General features: G+C 47.6%; 1 protein-coding gene across 2 annotated transcripts; it reads left to right on the top strand.

Moving 5' to 3' along the window:
• The first annotated feature begins 6,612 nt into the window (after positions 1-6,612).
• UPK1B (uroplakin 1B) lies at positions 6,613-20,024 on the top strand. Of its 2 annotated transcripts, XM_087757372.1 has the most exons (9): positions 6,613-6,802; positions 11,139-11,193; positions 12,201-12,288; positions 12,835-13,035; positions 14,602-14,676; positions 15,383-15,505; positions 15,784-15,963; positions 16,739-16,822; positions 17,454-20,024. In XM_087757372.1, the coding sequence occupies exons 3-9, from the start codon at positions 12,220-12,222 to the stop codon at positions 17,502-17,504; spliced, it is 783 nt and encodes a 260-aa protein (XP_087613498.1). In that variant the 5' UTR covers positions 6,613-6,802; positions 11,139-11,193; positions 12,201-12,219; the 3' UTR covers positions 17,505-20,024. The 2 variants fall into 2 exon arrangements, with proteins under 2 accessions (XP_087613498.1, XP_009458815.1); XM_009460540.2 differs by lacking the exon at positions 11,139-11,193 and having other exon boundaries at positions 6,616-6,802.
• The last annotated feature ends 846 nt before the right edge of the window (positions 20,025-20,870 follow it).

The raw sequence follows: 20,870 nt of genomic DNA, 5'->3' as shown, positions 1-20,870 counted from the left end.
TTGGTAGTATAACTGAGCTCTCTTGAGAGACTCTTTGACCGTGGTATGACGCCATGTTGGTGATATATGTTTGACATGGCAGATAGGAGTGCATATGGGAGAAGCTCAGTCTGTTGGGAGCAACAGCTCCCTACTTTTTGCCCTATTAGATGTCTAAACATTTCCAAATGAAGAGCAAAGCTCTTAAGAAAGGTAAGAGCTGGGCAGAGTGCAGCACAGCTATAGATAATATTACTTTTAGTACTTACCTTTCAGAGATCTCTTAGAAGTTGTTCATAAACCTTTTGGGCTTTTCAGAAATCGTGTGTTAAAAACCAGCGCTTGAGTAGCAGGTTAAAAAGCATCTTGAAGAAAACGAAGGGTGAAGCTTACCCTTTCCTATGTGCGCCCATGAGAGGGCAGCACAGACCGGCTCAGCCTTCGCTGAAGGCGATGAATAGGCAGGGAGACTAACTCAAGAGCTATGTCCAGCCGTGGAGCAGCTACAAGTAGAGGAGAAAAGGTCCACATAAAAGGGCTCGATGGCCCAAAGCACAGCTCCATCCATCGCCCACCTGAAACTAAAACCCAGGTAGATCTGGGTACAAGGTTGAACTGGGTCAAACCCCAGGTGCATGACAGCGTCTGAGTCTCACAGACTTCTCAGGGAAGTTTCCAGTTAGTTACTTAAACCTTAATATAGAGTTTCAGAGGAAGAATATTGGACAGCGTGTACAGTTCTGTCAAAGCAAGGAGTCGGTGTGAGACATCAACCACGCCCTTGCCAAGGCAGAGGCTGTCACCCCAGGAGTGCCATAAATTCGCCCAAGGCACGTGTGCTATTTGTTTCCATCTCAATGCTCCTAAGCACAGCACCAGCCAACACCCCTCTGCTCTTCCCCTTTCCTCGTGCTGCTGAGACTCTTGCGATGCAACTTTAACTTGACTGTCCTCTCTCTTTCTCTTGGGTGCTGCAGCCTTCTGGCAAGGTGGATGGTGGAGATGCTGAGATAAATCAGACATACGCTTGCAGCACTTGGCTTAGAGCAAGCGTGTGGGAAACTGGATAGTGACAGGCAACCGTATGTAGATGGCAGTGCTCCACTGCCAGCCCGTTAAAGCCTCCCAGATCAGAAGCAACTAACGCAGAGGAGGCAAGCAGGATGGATTTGGGAGGAATGAGGTATCCCCAAACACCCTTCCATAATGAGCTGGAACAATTAATGTGAACAAATTTCTTCAGCCCCTTGCAAGCAAGCAGCAAAGGTCCCCAGACAAGACATCTTATTTCTACCATGTTGTGGCTTGTGACTGACATGCAGGATTTTGGAGGAGGGGTTTTCAACCATCAGCAAGAGCAATGCAGTCACTGGGTCCAAACAGAGCAGCTTGTTTCCAGTCTGTTAGATGAAACAACTGAACCACTAGCACCAAAGGACCATCACAGTGCCAAGGTAATTTGGGAGCTGGGACCACATCCTAATAGATATATCCACACTGGCATCTGCAGTCTTTCAGAGGCCAGAAAGCCCTCAAATTCACAACCAAGAACAATACGGAGACACTTTCTAGCAGACCTTCCCTGGACATTGTCAGCCTTTTAAAAGAGCTATCTAAAACACAAGCAGAAAATTTCTGTCTTCTCAAAAGTCTTTTCTCCTGCTATGTATATTGCAAGATCCCAGGCAATCCTTTGCCCAGGCACAGTAAGATTTCTAGCCTCCCTGAGGTCAGGCTCCTCTTCAGAGTGAGCTGGCTTGCCCTCATCTGAAGATGAGATTCAAGATGCAGCCACGTCCCATTTACTCACCTGACCCTTCTACGCCATCAAGGGTTTTGGCTGGGGTGTGCCACTCTTGCAGGGCTTGGAGAAACTGCCGCCGGTGGGAGTGGAGCCAGGGCAGGGCTTGACCTCATGGCTCCCCCAGGCTCCTACGTGCTTCTTTTATCTTCTGGTCTCTGCATGTACAAAAATGTGACCTGTAGGTTGCTGAAAGACCTAGGCGAGATCAGCAGCTCTAAGATGCAGGTATTTCGGTCTGGGTTTTCCTTTGCAGAAATTAGCCTCAGGCTTGTGATGAGGCTCTCCTATGAGTTTCCTTCGTAGCCAGCAGAGTAAAACAGGCATCCTTAGGGGGAGATTTAGAGCCCAAATCTCTCTCAAGGTGTACAAGAAGACACCCTGAGGGTCTTCTTTATCAACAGTACTAGCAGCCAATAGAGACTAGCCTTTATAAATACCCACTATTTTTGTAAGTTTTTGGGTTGAGACCACTGAGGAAGGGAGGCACAGCAGCTGGCCTAATTGTTAGCAGTGGGGTACCAATATTTAATTTGTTACTGCCTTTACCCACATGTTCAAATTTCACTATGAGCACTAGTCCAAAACTCCCTGGGAAAGCAGTTCCCTGCCTGAACCCAGTTCTTTACCAGACAGAGCAGCTTCCTCCAAGTTGTTTGTCCTTTATGCCTGCTCACTTGTCAGAAGGCGAAGAAACGGTCTCTTCTGAAAGGCTGAAAGTACAGATTTTCATGCAATCACATGATACCAGTAGCTTGGGCTTTATGCAAACACCCAAAATTTCAAGTCTAAACAACATCAAAATATAGCCATGGTTATAAGCTCATGAATAAAACTGCCCTTCAAAATTAGAAAAATAAGGTATATCCCTCTCCTTTCCCAAAATATTAAGAAACCCCAATCCTTGAGAGTGTGCTTTATAGCACTCTTCTTAGGAATGACTGCAATATGCAATGCCATATTCATGGGTGGATTATGCATTGCCAAATGCAAAATACCAGGATTACCAGCATCACAAAGATGCCTGTATCTGGATTTTTTGTAACGCCCTTCACCAAGGTATCTGAGGTTTTAGAAAGAAGTTACTTGCTGCATTCCACATTATACTAAATATATACATACAGTTCTGCTTTTCAGTCTATATGTTTGCAGGCTTAGCTGGAGCGGCTAGCCCAGCGACCCAGTGGTTTATCCTAACCCACTATAATTAGCTCATGGTTGTTGCTAACGGTATGCCATTTGTCTCCCCACACTCAGCACTGTTTGGTAAACATTTTCAGGGGCAGAGTTGCTCTCCCCTGATCTCCCTAGGTGGTGTTCACTTATTCATTCTCCGCACCCTGCAGTTATTTCTCCGTCTTGAGGTTGAGAGGTATAGAAGTGACAAAAAAAGGGCAAAAACGTTGCAGAAAGGGGGAGGCAGCCATACCAAAAGCCACAGCCTAGCTGGGGAGCCAGGAGGCAAGGCTGGCGTGGGGCCAGGCCAGCTGCAAACTCAAGGGGCGCAGCGGACATCTGTCCCCCACGGCCCACATCCTCGCCCCCCACACGGATGCACCAAGATGGGAGAGGAGGCGGCCATGAGGAATTCCCTTCTCCTCCCAGGAGGAGCTGGCTCCCGGCCACGGCACATGGAGGGCTTGGGCAGCAGGCGCAAGCCTCAAACCCAAATCTGGCCGAGGGAAGGAAGGTCGAACGGCGGACCGGGAAGCAGCTGTTCACAGCCCTCCTGGGAATGCAGGAGCAAAGCCAGGCAGCAGGAATTGGGGCTGGGGCTGCTGGCAGCGATGCCCTCAAGGGGAGGTTGTTGACCCGGCCGGTGAGGTGGGGACTCTGCCGGGAAAGGCGGCAGCCCCTCCGCTTACGGGCAGCGCCTTTGCAGCACACTGAAGCAGGGATGCTCGGCCTCACCCCCGGCAGTGCTGCTGTGCTCTGCTGCCATGCGCTGGAGGGATGTTCATCAAAAAAGTCCCCCTCTCTGGGACAAAAAAATTGTGCGTGTCAAGCTGAACCTGTGCATGGGTGCATGGGCTTGGCCAACACTGCAGCCACACTGCTAGGGATGTGGGATTTCCTGAGCCCTCTCCCTTAACTGTGGGATTTAGTCTTCCCATGCGACATTGCAAATACAGTTGGGAGCCTCCTGTTCATGGATGGGAGCAGTTCCTTCATGACGCTGGCATGAGGTGGTCACAGAAATGACTCCTGGGACCCTGCTGCTTTGGCCATAACCTCCTTTTCCTACCTGTGTGCTCCCTCCGTCTCTCCCTCCCTAATTCCTCCCTCTCACACTCTGTCTTAAATCACTATTTCCATGCTATGAAGAAAGGAAATTCAAAGGATGCAGGAATGTGAAAGAGTATTCTCAGAGGTCGGGAGCAAGGCCAGCACATTGGAATTACCTACAGCATCTAATCAGCCCTTTTCAGCATCTTTATTCTCTCTTTGGGCATCCTCCAGCATCCCTCCCATGCCAATTTTGAAAAGCCACAGCACACTTAGTGACAGACATGTTCTCACGTTGCCCTGTCACCCATAAAGCACATTGCTATAGTCAAGTGATAGATGTCCTGAGAAATTTCATTTTCCACCTCCATCTGAAAATGGGCCAGCCTGTGGCCTCAGCATCTGACTGTGTCTCCAGATGAAACCCCAAGCCAGCACTTTGTCTTTCACCTACATGCCACAGAGGTGTGCACATTTGTGGACCTACATCTGGATATATGTGAAGAAAGCACATGCATGTGTGGATTTGTACATGTGCATATACATGTATGCATACATATGGCTCTGTGGGCACTCGCGAGTCTGTAGCTTTCGCAAACGCAAGAGCTTGCACAAATGTATAGGTCTGACTATATAGCAGCATTGGCATGTTCTCGTCTGAAGTATGTCGGCTCAGAGGCAGACCTACAGGGGAGGCTAAAGCAGCTGCAGGCACCTGGCTGGCAGTACCCATGGTGGCACCTGGGCTTCCCACCACATGGTTTGTCAGCCCCACGGCACTCCCTTGCTCAGGCGAGGTCTCTGGCTGACCCTCTGCTCTGCACACAAATTCATGCCTTAATAACACATGCCAAAAAAAGTCCAAACAAAAGCCCCATCCCAACTCTCTCCTTCCCAATACCAAATTTGTCTCCAGATATCACCAAAAAATATTCTTACCCACTAAACCAGATCAACAACAAGCTGTTAGCAGACAAATGGTGATGGCAGCTTGGGATTGAATACCACCCTCCCTGGCCTTACCCACTCTTCCAGCCCAAACGAGGATTCACGTTAATGCCCGTTTGCAGCTTCCTGGACAGAGCTATGGAGCAGCAGGAGCTCAGCCACACCAGGGCTCTCTCCCAACAGCGGCTCTCAGTGCTGGTGACTGGCAAGACCATAGACTTCACTGTCAGCTTCCCCTCCCCTCTCTCCTCTTTCCTCATTTTCTTTTCCCAAAAAAGCATTTCCCCACTTGCTGCCTCTTCTCTTCTCTCAGCTGAAATGTGGTGGAATGTCTTACCATGGCAGGGCTTGTGTCTAACCACTGCCCCATCACTGGCCAGGCTGTGATACTCAGGACATGTGCTGCTCTCAATGTCTGGCAGTGATGACGGGAATCCCAGCACACCAGTTGGCATGAAATGCGTGGTCCTCCCAGCACTGCCGAAAGACGGGGCAGCGACTGCACCCAGCCAGACTTGATATCCTGTAGGGAACACAAATAATGGGCAAGCGGCTCCAAGTTATTTAGGTCTAGACAAATCTGCATCTCTACTCTAGAGCACCCAAGTGACAAATTTCTTGTCCCTGTCTACTTGATCAGGCTGGCTGCAATGGCTGGGTCTTCTTTTGCTTATCGCTGTGATACCTCAAGGAGCTGGAAATGCCGAAAGCACTCTCCCTTCCTCAGGGTGAAATCTCATGGGGATCTCATGGGAGAGCTGCATCTCTCTTTAGTTGTCTCCAAGTATAAAGGGGATCCATAAAATGTTAAAGCTATTGCAGTTCTCACTAATTTCCCACAAGATATTTGCAAGGATGGCTACCAAGAAGATATATATATATTCTTTTGATGTTCGCTTTTGACTTGTGAAAGGCTCTAAAAACATGAAGCTCCCATCACCCTTCCCAAGCCCATTGTTCATTTGGCTGTTTTTTGCACCAGCAGATGAAGAACACCAAGCACAAGCACCTGCGCTTTTGCCAGAGACTTGCTCAAGGCTCCAGTAAGGGGAATCATGACTTTTGGCAGACTTGTACTGGAATGGATGAGGGAGAGGAAGGTGAGAGACATTCCTTTTCTGCTGTGCTCCTCAGCCTCAGCCCCTCTCAGTTCATCACAGGCCAACTAATATATACATGCGTGCTTGACTTTGCTCAGTCTTAATAAGACTGAATGTGTTAAAAATCCAGAGGGCCCAAGGAAACGCAATAGTCTTCCCACTTTTCATGTTATCCACAGTGTCTTGCATAGTAGCCAACACCTACACTTCTGGTTCCAAAAAAAATCCCAAGCTAAATAAAATGAAAACAGATCCAACCCAAACCACTGGATTTTCCCCATGCAACGTAATTAAATGAAGATATTAAAATTCATTTACTCTCTTTTTCTAGTCAGTACATTCTTCTTATAAGCATGTTCAAACAGCAGTCCAGCAATCCTAATATTTATATTTACGTCTTTGCAACTTGCCTATTCTCTTTAAAGTTCAAGTATCTCGTACAAGTGAGTCATTCATCCACCCTTTTGAGAGCAGAATAATAGAAATTCTTTAAAGCTTTGTGTTTTCAGCACAACGGCATTCCGATACGATCTAAGAATCACAGAGACACCCTCTGGTCCCATGGAGGACCGGGGAACAGGTTTGGCTAGAAAAAAGTTTTCCTCATGTGATGGGCACCCTACCAATCACACAGCACTCTCCTCAAGCAACCTGGGCTCTTTAAAGCCCAGCGGAGGTGAGAGAAAGGGGCTTTTTCGGCTTTGCAGGTGCGTCGGGATTTCTGCTGGGACGCATCAAGAAGGAAGGGGTGAGTGCCTTGCTTTGGTCATCGTCTTCGACGAGGTACATGAGCGATAAGTGTCTGTTAGGAGAAAAGGAAGCTTTTATGTTTAATGGTTTTTATTTTAGTCCCTGGGCTGTATTTAGTATGTGGGAGCCTGGTACCTGGATAAGGTTAACTGCAGAAGATTATTAAGTATTTCATTTTTCTTACCTCAGGCTGTATCTTCTCTATGGCTGTTTTAATTTGTTTCATATTTTTTCTCCTAAAGACTGGGGAGGAGGGAACGGGAAAATTAAATCTGTTGCAAATATATCTGAGTGAAAAAAAAAAGAAGAAAAACTGTTGGAGAGAAAGATGAATCCTGTAATTCCCCCACACTTGTGAAAATAGGAAAGGCAAAAAAAAAAAAATCCTCTTGTTTTGGCTGTGCTGAACTAATGAGAGAGAGAGGAAAAACCTACCTCCCAGCTCTATTTCCGAGGTAATTATGCCTGATGATGATTTACCAGCCACTCCACTGTTCACACAGGCTTCATTTCATAGCAATCTCTCTCGAAAGGAAACTTAATTAGTCTCTGACCCCTGCTTGATGTTGAGCTTTGGTTTTGCTTTATTTTTTTCTCCTTTGGTAGCACAAAATAACTGGCTGGCTCTTCCTTTTCTGAGTGTGGTTGATTCCTGGCGCACAAGCTGTTCTCTGTCAGAGGCGGCTGCATTTTGGGGCAGGTAGAGCGATGGGGAAAGTCCAGCAGGGCAGGAGGAGTGTGTGGTTTTGTGTGCGCTGGAGGTGTTTGCTTTAAAATAAGTAAACAAATGATGAATTCACACTTATTTACAAGCATTTGGCATCTTACAGCAGAGTCCAAGTGACTCATCAATAACATATTTAATTGCGTCCTCTTAAAAACTATGTAACTCTGAAGATGTCCCAAGCACTTAGAAACTACCTTCTTTTTAAGCCCCTTGGGGGCTAAATTTTCCACTAAAGTCAACTGAAAAAAAAAAAAAAAAAAAGTAGGTTTATTGCTGTCTGGACCCTCAAGCCTCGATGCATCAGAGACCGCAGCAGGTCAGGGTGTGGGCAGGTCTGTGGCCCACGGAGAACTAATGGCACGGCATCTCCGGCAGCAGTTCCACCCCGCTGGCTCCCCTCCGTCAGCACCCCAGCCCCAGCCCAGGCATCTCACTCCTGCCTGTAGAGACATGCTCTCCAGCCGGGGCTGGGTGAGCACAAGGGGCAGGAGGTGTGGTGCCTGGGCTTCTGCGCCGGAGGGGGTTACCGGCAAGGACCAGGTTTCTGCCATTGCACGGCTGAGTTTGTTTAGTTGTGCTTGAGTGGCTTGGAGCCCTTCAGCCAAGGCGTGTGGAGGCTGCAGAGCCCGTGAATAATAAAAGAAATGTGTCCCTTGTCTCTTCCTCCTTACACCAGGGGATGAGAATGCAAAGCCCTGCGCAGGGACACTGAAGCGAAGTGTGGTAGCAAGGGGTGAGGTGAAGCCCCTGTAAGCCCCACCGCTGCACTGAGACACCTCCAAGAGCAGGGTGTAGAAACAAGTGATGTTCACAGGGGACATCCCTTGGTCACAGTGCCATGACTCCACCATGACAACTGGCACAAAAGGCAAGGCAATCAAAAGGGGAGCCACTACTGCATGGGGCAATGCCAAACCAATTCTTATCCATTGGCTTTTTTTGGTTACAGATGGAGTAGGACTAGGCTAAGCAGAGGGCATTCATCTGTAGGGCTACTGAAATCCTGTCCCAATCTATAGAAGGAGGGTGTGGAGGCTTCAGAAGATCAGACAGCCCAATGTGTGTAAGGGACTGAATCCTGCCTGAATCCAGGCACTGCTGCAAGCAGGGCTTCCTTTGAAAGCCTGCATGGGGTTGATCACCGAAAATACAAGGGCAGAAGCCAGCCTCTGCAGAAAGGAGTTTCCATTTTGGCTGCCACAGTCGTGCTGCAGGTCTTGCAGAGCCCCTGTGAGTAGAGGAAGGGAGGAGAGGTCAAGGAAGCTCTAAGGGCATGGAAATAAGAAGTCTGTGGGCAGTCTGTGGAGGGGAGGCAGGGCTACCACAGCTCCTGGGCTCTGACAGGCTCAGCTGGACCCCCATGAGTGGCAGGAGTGTTTTGGGGGTGTGAGGGGAGAGGAGAGGGGAGAAATTTCAGTCTGGGTTGTGACCAGGGTGTAAGAAAGAACAAGGAGGATGTGCTTCAGGAGGGGTGTAGGTTTTTGTGGTAAAATGGGAGCGACAGACACCTTTGCAAAGCTGCTTGCAGCATGGAGCAAAGTCTGTGGAACTGATAATTGAATACCTCGGACCTAGATGGGTCACAGCTAAACTGCAAGGTGCCCGGGATGTGCTGAGGAACACCAGGTCCATGCAAGCTCAAGGCTGAAATCCCAGGACCTGGCCGCCTTCTTGTACGGAGGTTTTGGATAACGGTTGCAGCTGAAGCTCCAGTTTCCTCAGGAGTTTCCCTGAAGCCCCAGAAAACTGTATTTGGGTTGTAAAACTAATCTTAACCATCCCGTGCAGACGGCTCCTCTATCTCCAAACTGATTTGTGTCCTCAGGCACAAGCTGCTGGCGGCTGTCTCTCTGGGGGCTGGGAGGAGGACTGCCTACCAGTGTCACACCCCATGGGTGGTTGTGAGTCATACCGGCATGCAGCTTGCCTTGGGCAAGCCGGCCAAGGTTTGCCTCATGCCTGTGTAGTCATGCACCTGGGCCAAGTGCTGTACAAGTTGTTCTTGCTTAACGCAGCTTACCCCTGGGGCGTGAGGAGCAGGCAGCAGGTGGAAAGCCCCACATCTCCTGTGGCTTCTCCTCTGGGGCGTCTTGGAGGGTTGGCTCTCCAGCTGCCCAGATGTTGTCTCAGCCTTGGAGCACCTCCCCAGTCTCTCATCCACAGTGCTGATACTAGACCCTCTATGACAGAGAAGGCGCCAGACAAGGGGTTGCCACATGTGGCACAGGGGAACAAAGTGGCCACCAAGAAACAGACTCCCTCAGTGTCGACCACTTGGAGGCAGAGGGAGAATTCATACTAATCTGGCAACATCATGGCACTTGTTCATTTATTCGTCTATAGTAAAGGCTCTTCCTTCCTTTTTTCCTCTTCCTGATCTCTCTGCTTCCTCTCACTCTGAAATCCCATTGGACTTAGGTACTGGAGACCCTTAAGTTGCCCAGAAGTTTGCCACTCTCCAGTTGATATCTGTGTGGTGGTGACCATGTCCAGCTTTCGTCCCAGCTACATTATCCTTGGAGATGAGCTTGCCCCAGGAGGAGAGGCTTGCTTTCTCTGGCTGGCATGCCTGCAATAATACCTGCCCAAGGAGAGGGAAAAGCAAGCTAGGTCCTGCCTGCTGAGGAGGAGAAGAAAGCCAGCTTGTGGGGAGGCAAGCACATGGGCTGGGTGGACAACCCACCTACAAGGTGTAAGTGCTGTCGTTACACTGCAGGGGGGTCTGTAGGAGAGAAAAGGAAGGAGAAAGAGGTTCCTGCGATGTTAAGGAAAGGATTGTGACTTTGTTAATCTCGCTTGGTGCGATCTGTCATGCTAGCCCCATGGCACACTCAACCCTGCTATCTACATGGCAGCTGGAGCAGACCTGCTTCTCCATGTAGCAGTCAGAGTTCACGTGCCTGCATTTCAGCAGGGAAGATTTCCTTGCTTTTTGAACTGCCCCCTGACTTGTGATGCCTTTTAGCTGGCAATAACTAAAGGCTTTTTGAAAATCTCTGGAGTTTGCAGCATGAAGATCCATGAGCCAGGCAGTGGTCTCCACAGCTTTCAGATGAGTAGAGGACCAGTGTCAGTCTCAGGTTTGGCAGACTCTGCAGTGTTGTACTGCAGACCACATGTAGCCAAACATTGCCCAGACCCAGATCTGGCCTTATGTGGCCCCTGGGCATGCTGGTTGGTCAACAAGTTTGGTAGGGACAGAGCTTCAGGTTGACCTCATGAGCCTGCCATTTTCGAGTACAGAGCCGTACAGCTTCAGGTGTATTGGGCTGGCCTCCAACAACCCGGATGAGAAAAAAAATGGCTTCTTGCCTTGGAAATAATGGCCATCCCGACTCACACTCTCATGCAAAAATACTTATGTGCTCTGCTGCTGGTATAATGGTGAGAGCACTGGAGATCTCTCCATGCCTAACCCTCAAACCACTGCAGAAATGGTGGCAGGAAATTCCAGTTTTCCCTCTGTCACTGTTGGAAGTCCTGCCTACCCTAAAAGGGCAGCTGCTGAGGAAGCTGAAGGTGGCATTGTTAGAGAGGTCCCACAATGCTCCGTTCCCCAAGAAACTCCCCTTCACTGACAGCTGTGTCTGCTCTTATTTTCCAACAGCTTCTTTGAAGAAACCCAGAGTCAGTAACCCTAGCAAGAGAAGGCACTAGTGCAGGTACTCTAGCAGAAGAGGGGTGTTCAAGCTGCTTTTCCTGTTGTCTGCTCAAGTTGGGCCCACTTCAGCCTTTCTTTCACAGCTTATATTTTCTTAACCACCCAGCAAATGCAGCTGTCTTGGGGTTGGGTTTTTTTCTCCCTCGCCCTCCCCCTGCACACACGCGCTCTGTCCCTTTGAAAGAAGGACTTAGTTGGCGCTGGCATCTGGGCTTGTTTCTCCAAGAGGTCTCACACCTCTGACTAGTGCCTTTATGCCGCTCTCTCTGGAAGGGGATGAATTCAATGCGGGGCGCCTGGCCCCAGCCTGCAGGATATAGCACTCTCAGGAATTTGGTGGGAACGCTACTTGGCTCGGCTCCCATGAGCCAGCTGCAGCCTGAGCAGTTCCCTCCCTCCCTCCCTCACACCTGACTGGGAACAGGGGGCCCAGCTCCAGTCCTGGCATGGGGGGAGATGGGGCTACCCTTAGAAAGGTGCTGCCAAGCCATCAGCCGTAGGTATGAACGTGGGATACAGCTAAAACGCTGTGGTTACCGGTTCAGTTCCATGGCAGTGCTGCCCAAGAGGAAAGGTCCAGTAGGGTGGATAGCATACTCTGGGGTAAAGCTGGCTCCTTTGGAAGATGACCAAGATGAGGGCACTAAACTTGTCCCCTGTCTGTCAGGGTGTAGCTGGTGTTTCTAGCCAGGTGGAAATGCAACACTTTGAGCTGAGGTTTGCATGGGTACCGTTGTGATGATGAAAACCCTACCCAAAAGGGAGCCAAAAACACTGACTGCCCCCAGATTGGTCTCAATCTTCTGTAGCTCAAGTATCAGGGACAGTTTGAGTTACCAGGCTCAGACCTGGGGAAGTTTCTCCTCTGAAACTACTATGAAGCAAGGGGTGGGAGGTGTACAGACAGGCTGGCAGGTTCTGCCTATCCTTCTCCTCAGGGATAATTTCTCTTTCTGAGTGAAGCCTATTGTTCTGGTCTAATTGAAGACTGTCTTTCATTCTTCCCAGGTTGCATGAAGAATTAAAGATGGCAAAAAGTGACGATGGCATACACATCTTGCAGGGTCTATTAGTCTTTGGGAATGTGGTCATTGGGGTAAGTGAAGTGGGACAAGTATGGGTGGAGGCTTCCTTCCAGTATCACACTTCTTAAAACAGCAGTTCACAGCCATGAAATCCCTCTTCACATGTGAAGTCCACATATAAATAGACCAGTAAAGCATGAGAGGAGGAGTAAAGGAGAGCTGTGCTAGCTGATCAGTTGGGTGGGGAGGGGACAGCAAGGGACAGCAGGGGCAGATCCACAAGACCAACATGAGTTCTAGGGGAAGAGCCCTTCCTGCTGACCAACATCTTTCCAGCCACCTCCCTCCATATAGTGATGGGAAAGGTTCTGTTAATTCTTTCTTAACCTCCTCAAGTCCTAGGCCTGACCTCTCAGGTCTAGGCTGGGTGAGTTTTGCCTGCCATTCTTCTGTGAAGGCACAATACAAGAGGTGGTAGAGTTGGACAGAGGAGGAGTTGAGTAGCTCCTGTTTGGCAGGAAGCTGAATGAAAGGAAAGTGGTCTCCATCTTTTTCTGTTTCTGCTATTTCTTTGAGGAAGCTTGATCTAATGGATTTCCCAAACTTGCGCTTCTCAGATGTGCGGCATTGCCCTGACAGCAGAGTGCATCTTCTTTGTGTCCGATCCCCATGGTCTCTACCCTCTGCTGGAAGCCACAGAAAACGATGACATCTATGCTGCCGCTTGGATTGGCATCTTTGTTGGCTTTGCACTCTTTGCTCTGTCTATCCTTGGCATCATTGGAGTCCTTAAGTCCAACAGGACCTTGCTGCTGGTGGTAAGTATAGCAAAGTTTGCCCACCCATTGCTGCCAAACTGAAAAATATGCCACCTTAGTTTCCCTGCTCACCTTGATAATCACCCACTGAGCAAAGACAGCTTTTATTAGTGATGAGGAGCCAAAGGTTCTTCTTGACCATGGCTGTGGTCTCCCACAAGGTGAGGCCTGTGAGGACACATGCATGAGAATCTCCTTAACCAGGATGAGGGAATTAATCGTGATAGCAACAGTGGAGGTTTAAGCTGACTGACTGGACTCTGACCTTGCCCTGAAGCAATGCAGAAGCATTTGTGCAATCAGATGCAGCTGGGATGTGGTTTAGATCCTTGTTTCTCCCCACCCCTTACTGCCTTTCAGCTGTCATGTACAATTCAGTTTAGGACCTGATAAGTAACGACTTCTGTACAAGGCATTAGTATGTATTAGTATACCAAATATGGGTGCAATTGAGAACATTAGACATCAGCAGGCAGGCAGAAATTACAGGGGTGGAGACAGAGAGCTTTGGATAAGCCATGGACAATGTTAAGATGTAAACAAATCCCTGTATGATTTCTTACTTAATCCTTCACATTGACAGTGGTGAAACTTAACTGGTACTTCATTAAAGATGAGTTGAACTGAAAACTCTGGAATTGGCTGTCTCTTGGATTAATATGGGATGGCAGGTGCTGTTTTAAACAGCAGACACTTCAAGATCTGAACTCTTGTGCCAGGGAATTCACCAGCAAACAGCTGATGGAAGAGAATTCCCTTAACTCTGAATTTTGGTGTCTTGGCTGAAACCCAAGGCTGTGGTACAGGAGAGAGGAGAGGGTACAAGGGGCAGAAGCTGGGGTAAGAAGAAAACAAATGCCTTGAATCTGAGAACAACACTATAAAATGTGGGAGGAGAAATAGAGGCACAAGAACTGCAAAGGGAATATGGGAAAGGTTAAAGGGGTTGTGCTGAGAAGGGAAGAGAAGCAGTGAAATAGACTATGAGAGGTGATCCTCGGGATCTGTTTTCATGAAGGATCTTTGCTCACAACGTAGGAGTACTGAGCAAATCTGACGATGCAAAATCAAGAGGATCTCAATGACACCCTAAATTGCACCTTCTGTTTCCCCAAAGTACAAGCCCCTCTGCTAGGAGTAAACAGCTTCTTGCTGAAAAGCTTACAGCTGGCAAGTGGAAGTGGAAGGAGGAGACATGGAACAAGCATAAGTTGCCAATGAGATGCAACAAAGAAAACAGTAAATGTTATTCTAGGACGTATCAGGCAAAGTATTTTCCATAGAGGCAGGGTGGTATTAATGCCATGAGGTTCTGAAGAAATCTTGTCTGTGAGATGGAGAACAATTCTGGTCATACACCTTCAAGAAAGCAGACTGCAAACTGAAACAAGCACAGGGAAGGGCTACATGAGGATTCAGGGGAATGGAGAGGACTGAGAAGACGAGGACAGCGTGGCCTCTTTTGCCTTGAGCAGGGTTTCGGGGCTTAATCTCGAAAAATACAGAACTGGAAGAAACTGCTTAGTTGTTTCTCCAAGAGCTAACTCTCCTGTCTTTCTCCCACAGTATATTATTCTGATGCTGATCACTTACGCATTTGAAATGGCTTCTTGCATCACGGCAGCAACTCACCGAGACTTCGTGAGTATTGCTTTCCTCATGTATTCTTGTAACCACGCTGGGGAAGGTTGCAGTCCTAGGGCACGTGGCTGTGCTCTTCAGTGTAAAAGGACTACTGCTGAGTTAGAATAAGACCCCACAAGGAAAGTCTCCAACGTCATTATTCCAATCAAGGAAATAACTTTCTTCTTTTTAACATAGTTTTGTTATTTTTAACATTTTAAAATGTTTACAATCTTGCAGTTAAGGAAATAATAGCGTGGGTTAGCTGAATCATCAACACAGTGTTTAGTCTTTCACCTACAGACTGATTAATCTATCATACACGCAGAAGACAAATCTTCAGCATTGCCCCAGGCAGTGTTACTAGTGAGGGAAAGATTACGTGGGTTATTGGAGATATTGGCAGGGGGGGAAATGACTTGTGGTGGTTTAGTTCCAAGCAACATATCAAATGTAACCTACAGCTTCTGCACATCTCCTGTGATCTGACATCTGGTAGGGCCTGCTTAAGAGCCGTGCTCAAGCTCTACTTCTCTGTTGCTCCTGCCCCTCAAATCCTGCTCTTTAGTCTCTTGTGCGTAAAACTAGGGGAGATGCAGCATTCCTGTTCTCTAGCAGGACACTGAAACAAGCAAACAAACCCACCCCAAATAACCCTATATTTGCCTTACATGGCCACTTATTTACACAGTTACTGCATTCTTCTCTGTTTTTTTTCCTGTAGCTCACTCCAAATCTCTTCCTGAAGCAAATGCTGGAGAGGTATAACAAGTCGGAGACAGTAAATAACAACGACAAATGGATGACTGAAGGGGTCACAAAGACATGGGATAAACTCATGGTTCAGGTAATAATAACACTGAAAACTCGCACTAATTACTAAATGCTCTGCAGCCCTGGAATTTCAAGTCCTCCTTGGGGCCACTTGGTAATAAAGAGGATGGCATCTGCCTTGAACCTTAAAGTCCTGCCACACTCCCCATTTTGCTTGTTTATCAGATGGCAGACTGTCAAAGGCAGGCACTTCAAAAACCTCTCCCATAAATCTGCGGTTAATGCCTAACCAGCCATGTGCAGGGCTGCGACCTGGGCCTGTAAAGACCATTCCCTTCTCTCTCCCCACAGAACCAGTGCTGCGGGGTGCGGGGCCCCTCCGACTGGCAGGAGTACACGTCCTCCTTCCGCATCACACACAGCGACGCTGACTTCCCTTGGCCACGCAATTGCTGTGTCATGGATGCCCGAGGGTCTCCCGTCAACCTTGATGGCTGCAAGCTTGGAGTTCCCGGCTACTATAACAGCAACGTAAGGTCTTCTCCGCTTTCTCCAGTTAACACATGTTGGTCAAAAGCGCCTTGCTGGGAGGGAAGGAAACAGTGAATAGCCTTCCTCCTCCACTGCAAGCTACAGGTGTTCAAAAGCTTTCTGGAGGAGAAGCAATGCCTGTAGGGTCCTGGCCATGTTGCTGAACACAAAATGGGTTGTAATAAAGGCTTTCCTGATGGATAGAGAACTGTTAAGAAAACTCTCCCAATGCCACCAGTGACAACTCCAACATGTAGATGGACAGTAGCTAAATCAAACTTAGCCCAAAGATGAGTGCATACAATATGAGTGAGCAAGTCAGCAGTTCTCCTCCTCAAGGTAGAACTCTTCAGTAGACCAGCTTGTCCTGTTCAAACAGATTGCTGGGCCATGAGCATCAACTTCTGCACTAGCAAGCATTTCCAGAAGGCGTTCAAGCTTTTAAATTTGCCTGCAGCTTCTTGATTCTGGAGGTCAACTCTGTGTTGGCCGTGTTTGGTTATATATGTATACTTGGCAAGTGGATGGCGCAGGAAGTTGTCCTTGAAGTGTCTGAGGTGGGTCTACTTCGTATTTGGAGCTAGAAACAGGTAAGCTATCTGCAAGCTGTCAATAAGCTGTGTAGCTCTGGCTTGTCTTCTTGAGACCCTGTGAGCTACCCAAATTGCAATAGGAGAGGAGCATGCCACTTCAGTCTCTCTCAGAAGTGGATAAGCTTGTTGTCTTGTGGTGCAAGCTCAAAGCTGGTGTTGATTCATTCACGGTTGTCTTACAGGGTTGTTACGATGCTATTTCTGGGCCAATGAACACACATGCCTGGGGTGTTGCCTGGTTTGGTTTTGCCATCCTCTGCTGGACTGTGAGTACTTAATATTTGCCTTTATTTCCTTTCTGTTTTCTTGCTATTCCACACCCAGTTGGGTGGAGATGGATGACAGGACTGATGCATTTAAAATGTAGGTAGATTATAGTTATTCATTCGTCGCCAATCTGCCTGTAGCCTGTTCCACTAACAGGGCTACATTTACAAGTTCCCCTCCATTCTGGCTTCCACAGGCGAGGAGCTAGCTGGCCTTCCAGCCTGCTGTGGCCTGCTGCCATCTCAGCAATACAACACAGCAAACACAGCTTGCAGATACTTGTTTGTGAAGGGTATTGGATCATCTAAACAGTAATCATGACAGATAATTCAGTTTCTAGTTCGAAGACTTTGTATGAGCGTTTTAAGTACTCAGGGTTCAGCAGCTTCATGACAGATAATCCCCAGCAAGCTGAGTGATCCAGTCAAATACTTGTGACTGCACATACCTTCTTTCTTCACTGTGAAGTTTCTGTGCAGATGAAAAGCTTTAAGCTTCCTCTGCCTGAAGGGACTTTGCTTATCAAGAATTTCTGTTGCTCTCTCCTACCAGTAGGACTAAATGGGGCTGGGGGAGAGGTGGGAAGAAGGAAATGGGGAGCAGAGAAACTTAATAGTCTTGTCGTTTCAGTTCTGCGTCCTCCTTGGTACCATGTTCTACTGGAGCAGAATTGAATACTGAAGGCCTGGTGTCCTCAGCGCTGTCCTGAAGCACCGTGTGAAACTGGATTCATTCGTCTCCTGCTCCATTCTCCTTGTGCCATGGAGGATTTGAAATTTTCCCACTACCTCTCCCACATATACTTTTGCCCCTCCAAAAACTTGACACACACAGCTGATGACTCCAGGAAAGAATCTTCTTGTCCCTTCTTTGCCCCTTGTTCTGCAACCTTAATGCCTCCTGGCTGAGGCACAATCCTTCTTTCACTGTGCAAGAAATCCTTGGAGCATAAGATAAGAAGTGATCTGATATGTTCTGTGATGACATCAGAAAGGAAAAGGTCCATATCCACTTGCTCCAGAAAAATCTCTCTCTAAAACTAGGTTGAATGTAAATCATAATGCTAAAGGCTCCAGCAAGGGCTATGTGAGCAAAACTGTAACCTCCTGTGACCAATAAAGACGAATGCTGCAAGGGAGAAGACTGCAGACCTCTCTAATATATCTTATCGTTCAACTTCTGTTCCTGGTCTCTGCCACCCCTTGCCTTAGAATAAGGCAGATTCTCTAAGAGTTTAAGTGTGTCAGCAGTAAAGACATGTCACAGGTAAAAAGTCTGTTGCTAGTGAAGCCCAATAAAAGGCTAGCTCACTCCTCAGCAATATGCTGCCTATATTCAAGCCTACCTCCTGGCACTGATGAAAGTACCGCATGTGCGCCTACCTTCAGAAGTGCCAGTCCAGAAAAAGCTCCTCTTGCTAACAAGCGACTCCTTCAAAAAACTGTTATGTACTTCACACAAGATTTCACACATCTACGGGCTAGAATTTGTGCAGAATACAAGGGGTCCTGCGCTGTAGTTGGCTTTGCAAAAATGGCTGTCCCACGCCCCTAGATTACTATCCCTCTCGCTTCAGCTACCTGCATGTATATGGTCACGTCCCCTGTGTACTCCTCTTCCACATCCCCGGATCACGTAGGACAAATGGCAAATAATGGCAATGAGTAACTCTTGTGAAAAAGGCAAGCAAGGAGCTAACTGAACCAAATCGAGTCCTTGCATCAGCAGTTACAGTTCTCACTCAGTTCAACAGAGGCTGTTTACTTTGGCCCAGACTGATCTGGTGTCTTTCCTAGTGAATACTTCAGCAGTTACATGCATCGTGTGAAATATGCTCCTATAGAGAGTGTTTTAAGGTGAAGCTTCTTCCAAAGGTGCACTGGTTCAGGTTCTGACACTTGCCAGCTGCCTTGATTCTTTGTTTTTGTACATTCACCAAAACACTAATTAAAAAGAAGTGGAAGTGAAATTTTTTTCTTGTTGAAGATTGTGTGTTTGGGAAGGGGAAATGATAAAGCTTTGTATCCAGGACATCTGGGGCAGTGCAAAGGCAGGCTTTCAAGTCCTGAAGATCTGAGTGCAAAAGTACCATGATGCACGGTGCTACAGAAACTCTGCAGCTGAATAGTCCCTCGCTAAGGTACTGGGGGAGAGAAAGAGGCAGCTATGAGGGTGAACAGCTTGAAGGAGAAACAGGTCCCTGAAACACAGAGGGGTTTTGCTGTATGAGTGTGCCTTCAAAAAGGAAAATCCCCATGGATCAGCCACTCCACAGGTTCAGTGGAATGGTGGCTGTCTTGGAGAACCTGAACTCTCAGCAATTTCCATAAGGAAATTAGTCTTCAGCACTTTTTTGTGAGACTCGAGGACATGGATAGCCCATGGGGACTGTGTATGGAAGTGGTCTGGGTTTGGTTTTTAATTATTTGTGTGTGTGTGTTTGCACATATGTTGCTGAAAGCTACAATAATACCTAAATCTAAGAAATACAAAGAGAATCAGTGTCTGCCTAAGTTAGGTAGCAATAGCAAAGACCAGATTCTCTGCTGTGAGCTGCAAATGCCTACCAAGTGCAACAGCAGAGGGGAGAGAAATGGGGGACAAGGGACAGTGTAGGCACGCTGCCTCTGTCCTGGCTTGGCCAAACCCCTCCAATAACTCCTCAGTCATAGCAGCCTCTGTGGATAGCTGCACACTGTGTAAAGGACTCTTGCTTGAGTTATTTCTGGAAGTCAAGTAACTCTGCAAATGGGTGAAATGACTGGCTATGGGACTTTCTAGAGACTAGCAATGCCTTCTGCATACAGATGTGGCTGGAGATATGGCATGTAGAAAACTTAAGAACCACAGAAGCAGGTAATTTCAAATATTATTTTCCCCCTCTGGTCTTTTGCTTCAGACCCAGAGGTCTCTTCCTTCCTGTTACATCTAAATATGGTGTGATTACAGCACAGTGCTCAACATAGAGAAAATGCTGCAGGACTTTGCAGGAGAAGAGGAACTGAGACTACTTTGAATAGACTATTGCAGTATTAACTGCTCCAACCAGATGGAAATTATACCCTTGACCTATTGCGTAAACGGCAGCTTAAGCCAATTAAGTTTGGTTTCTTCAAATTTGCCTTCTGCTTCCTGAGCCTTTCCCTCATGTGGCACATTATGATTTATATTTTACAAAAATAAAAGCTGTGATGAACAAGTGATCTGGGCAATGGTGGATCTCTGCAGAAGTGCCAAGTATGCAACAACGCAACCAGAAAAACCCAGCTTTATCCACCTGAACTAAGGCAGAAGAAGAAGAAGACTGGACTGATGGCAGAATTATGTTGAGCAAGCTTGTGAAAAATCCTGCACAGCTTTTTCTGGTTTTTCACCTTCTGAAGGGTGATTCCAATCTCTGCAAGTTCCCTACCTGGGATGCCAGGGGAGGGTGAGGAAGGGATGGAGTCCGTGAGAGGAATGCTAGTGAACTAGTTCACGTGTTGTCTGAGGCTTGTAAAGAAATCGTGTTCATTCTCAGCTGTTTGGATTGCTGCCTGAAGGTATGGATGCATGTGGTCTTCAGAGCAGGCAATGTGCATAGATGCATAAAAACTGCTGGATTAAGACTGGACGAAGAAAAAAATTCTCCAGGTGGAAGCCGTGTGGTTTGTTTGCAGATTTGCTCTGTGTGTTTCTTCTTTGTAGGTGTGAATATTCGCAGTTCTCTCCTGGCAAAAAAAGCATGTTTCATTTCTCCAACAAATTTGCCAACTGTATTTTTAGATTATTAATTTATTGTAATATTCCCAGCTCTGAGAAATCAGCATCTTGCTGAGAAACATCCTCTGTTCATACTTGACAGAGCAGCATGACCTCCAACCCAACAAGAATCCCAAACCCTCAGCTACTCCCCTCCCGTACACACACAAACATAATCTGATGTCTTTCACATTCTTGAGTGTTTGTGGCTGGCAGCACTGAAGGTCTCTGTTCCTTCAGGCAATGGGGCAATGTGGGCTGCTTTTGTGTACTCTTCCTTGCCCCCATTTTTCCAACAGGCTTTCC

Source organism: Nipponia nippon, unplaced genomic scaffold (genome assembly GCF_047370975.1).
Source record: "Nipponia nippon isolate SJK-2023a ecotype South Korea unplaced genomic scaffold, ASM4737097v1 scaffold_2, whole genome shotgun sequence".
In the NCBI taxonomy this organism is placed as follows: Eukaryota; Metazoa; Chordata; class Aves; order Pelecaniformes; family Threskiornithidae; genus Nipponia; species Nipponia nippon.
This window is presented reverse-complemented; position numbering and strand designations above follow the sequence as displayed.

Excerpts from the sequence above, each read along its gene's own strand:
- UPK1B (XM_087757372.1), top strand. The coding sequence starts at position 12,220 with ATGGCAAAAAGTGACGATGGCATACACATCTTGCAGGGTCTATTAGTC. Across the intron at positions 13,036-14,601 it reads ACAGGACCTTGCTGCTGGTG|TATATTATTCTGATGCTGAT; the intron begins GTAAGTATAGCA and ends TTTCTCCCACAG. Across the intron at positions 14,677-15,382 it reads CAGCAACTCACCGAGACTTC|CTCACTCCAAATCTCTTCCT; the intron begins GTGAGTATTGCT and ends TTTTTCCTGTAG.